At 44.0% G+C, this 3176-nt stretch overlaps 2 protein-coding genes across 2 annotated transcripts in view; one reads left to right on the top strand and one right to left on the bottom strand.

Annotated features, from left to right (window-relative positions):
* Positions 1-1086, top strand: part of LOC134179622 (uncharacterized) — a 3424-nt gene extending 2338 nt beyond the window's left edge. Inside the window, exon 7 of the mRNA XM_062646558.1 lies at positions 958-1086. Coding sequence (XP_062502542.1) covers positions 958-1086 — 129 coding nt within the window. The remainder of the gene's footprint in view (positions 1-957) is intronic.
* A 798-nt stretch (positions 1087-1884) lies between these two features.
* On the bottom strand, positions 1885-2539 carry LOC134180599 (uncharacterized). Its single transcript, XM_062647786.1, has one exon. It carries the CDS (start codon positions 2409-2411, stop codon positions 2046-2048), a length of 366 nt encoding a protein of 121 aa, XP_062503770.1. The 5' UTR covers positions 2412-2539; the 3' UTR covers positions 1885-2045.
* Between the last annotated feature and the right edge of the window lie 637 nt (positions 2540-3176).

Raw genomic sequence — 3176 nt, forward strand, 5'->3', positions numbered from 1 at the left:
TAAAATGCATGAGAACGTGTGTGTGTGTGTGTGTGTGTGTGTGTGTGTGTGTGTGTGTGTGTGTGTGTGTGTGTGTGTGTGTGTGTGTGTGTGTGTGTGGTGCTGTAGCTCAAGAGTGCATTTGGAGAGTGAAAACATCTGGGACCTTGCAGGGTTGCAGGTTTAAGTCACAGTGATGGTGAGCTATGGCATAATTTCCTTAAGCAAGAAACTTACACACAATTGCTACTCTCGACTCTGGAGTATAAATGAGTACCTGGTCATTGACTGGGGTGGACATGACCGCTGGCTTGGCAGTTATATCAAGCAGCAGACGGGTACTTGTGGGCCTTGGTGTCTAGTCTCAGAGCTGCGCCAATGTCAGTACTCCTGGATGACTCCGGCCAAGCCCCAGGTGGATTGTAGCACTGGCCCTAAGCCTCCACGTAGCGCATGGAGGCCCTTGTCTCTAGAGGCAAGGAGAGCTATCTCCGCAACTGACCTTAGTTATTCACGAATGACGTGGAGGGCTTGACATTTGTCCATTTTGTCCATGTGTGTCTGTGTGTGTGTGTGTGTGTGTGTGTGTGTGTGTGTGTGTGTGTGTGTGTGTGTGTGTGTGTGTGTGTGTGTGTGTGTGTGTGTGTGTGTGTGTGTGTGTGTGTGATCTTATTATACTGACCCACTGCTGTGTGATTTGTTATACTTCCACAAATACATCATCAAAGATTGCATACACAGCTCTAGAGAACGTGACATGTTTGCAACAAAGTGCCCACTAGCTAAACTGTTGTGCTGCAGTAACACATCAATTGATTGCAATTTCTTGGACTCTCGATTCTCATAGCAACTTCTAAATGCAGCACGTCTCCTATGGTCCTTGCTATGATAGCAAGAATTATAACAGAAATTGTGAATATTAAAGCAAGCGGCTTACCAAGTCATGTGTTTGTAATTCATAAATTACTTCTTGTGAAGCTTGCTCTCCTGCCCTTAGAGCAGAGTCCACCGTTGCAGGTGAAGTCACACATGTTGACTCTCCAGCAAAGAATAAACACCCGTCAACTGGCTTTGCTAAGTGACGATAGTCCCATTGTGTTGAGTTAAGAGCAGATCCAGTGTAGGAGCCTCGGATAAATGGCTCATTTGACTAATATTTGACAATGGGTCCCATGTAGCTATCAGATGCTGGTGTTCTTGAGCCCTTCCTGCCAGTTTCATCTCTAGAAACATAGACACAAATATACTAATATCAATGAACAATATCTTATTCAATGGTATGTGCTTATTTACATCTGTGTAAGTGTCCTACCTGCCTTTAGGTATGCCTGGATTTCACTGTGTGTGTGTGTGTGTGTGTGTGTGTGTGTGTGTGTGTGTGTGTGTGTGTGTGTGTGTGTGGGTGTGGGTGTGTGTGTGTGTGTGTGTGTGTGTGTGTGTGTGTGTGTGTGTGTGTGTGTGTGTGTGTGTGTGTGTGTGTGTGTGTGTGTGTGTGTGTGGTGTGTGTGTGTGTGTGTGTGTGTGTGTGTGTGTGTGTGTGTGTGTGTGTGTGTGTGTGTGTGTGTGGTGCTGTAGCTCAATTGGTTAGAGAGTGCATTTGGAGAATGGAAACATCCGGGACCTTGTAGGGTTGCTAGTTCAAGTCACAGTGCGAGGTATGGCATGATATCTTTAAGCAAGAAACTTTACACACAATCGCTTCTCTCGACTCAGGAGTATAAATGAGTACCTGGTTATTGACTGGGGTGGACATGACCACTGACTTAGCATTGACATCATGCAGCAAACGGACTTGTGGGCCTTGGTGTCCAGTCCCAGAGCTGCGCCATAGTCAGTGCCTCTGGCCAAGCTCCAGGTGGATTGTAGCGCTGGCCCTAAGGCTCCAAGCCCATGGAGGCCCTAGCTGTTTCTAGAGGCAGGGGGGAGCTATCTTCATAACTGACCTTACGGTCGAGGTCAAATGACGTCAAGGGCTTAATATTCATAATTTTATTTTTTGTATTTGTGTGTGTGCAGGTGTCATGCAAACCTACTGACACAATCAACGGTCACTATGACCACATTACTTAGCCAAATATTTCATCAAGCTGACACAAAAAGCCTTTGACCATTTCTTTGGCCGACATTCCTTCTTTATCTGCAGCTGGTCCTGATGACTGAAATCCAGATAACATAAAACAGCCACCAAAATCAAGGTTTCCTTTCCTTGACATCTTCTTCACTCTTGTATCAACAGTAAGCGGTGTACTAGAGCTTGAACATCTTTCATATCGACAATCTTGGTGAATGTGACTGACAAATCCATCACAGCAAGTCATAATGCACAAATCATGAGGCCAAAAGACAGTCTGAAATCTGCATATAATTTTGTAAACTGGTTCCATGCAGATGTTTCTTGCTGCTTGGATTTTAGCTTGTGGCAGAGGTGGCATAAAACTGATGTCTCCATCTCTCAAAACAGTGATGGGAGCTGTAATCACCACACAGTCTGAATCTAATGTGTCGCCATTTTGACTTGTGACAGTTACTCTAGGGCAGTCCGGTGCAACTGCAATAGTCAGTTAATAAGTCAGCATTGATGAAGTTTAAGTAAAGCAATCGTAAACATTGACTACTGTATAGAAGTAACTCTGCACTTGCTACCGTATACACTATGTGTATTCTAATCACTTTTTGATGATATTTTCTGCGGGCATACATGCACATGCATGTGTGTGCACGTGAGCACACACACACACACACACACACACACACACACACACACACACACACACACACACACACACACACACACACACACACACACACAGGTCTAAGTCCAATCTCAGCATAAACAATAGCATACCTGATGACTGATACTCTATTCTAACTGCTTGCCAATTCAGTTTAACACATGTTTCTCCAATTTGTTTCAAATGATTGTCATGCATTACAGCAAAGGAGCCTTGAATTCTAATAACAAAACACTCCTGGTGTAGTAGCACAGCAACATAAACATAATTTGTGCACCCACCGATAGTTACCAGTTCCATTTGTCCAGTTGTTTATACGTCGACTTATTTCAAACAGACTGCAATTATCGATTCTTGTGCTAACTTCTTGGCAAAGGATTGCTTGATAAATGGAAATAACTCCTTTGCTTGCATCTTCATCTGTCAAAAATTTCCTCAGAGAAATATCCTCCTTGCTTTTGATGC

The sequence above is a fragment of the Corticium candelabrum genome, chromosome 5, assembly GCF_963422355.1.
Source record: "Corticium candelabrum chromosome 5, ooCorCand1.1, whole genome shotgun sequence".
Taxonomy (NCBI): Eukaryota; Metazoa; Porifera; class Homoscleromorpha; order Homosclerophorida; family Plakinidae; genus Corticium; species Corticium candelabrum.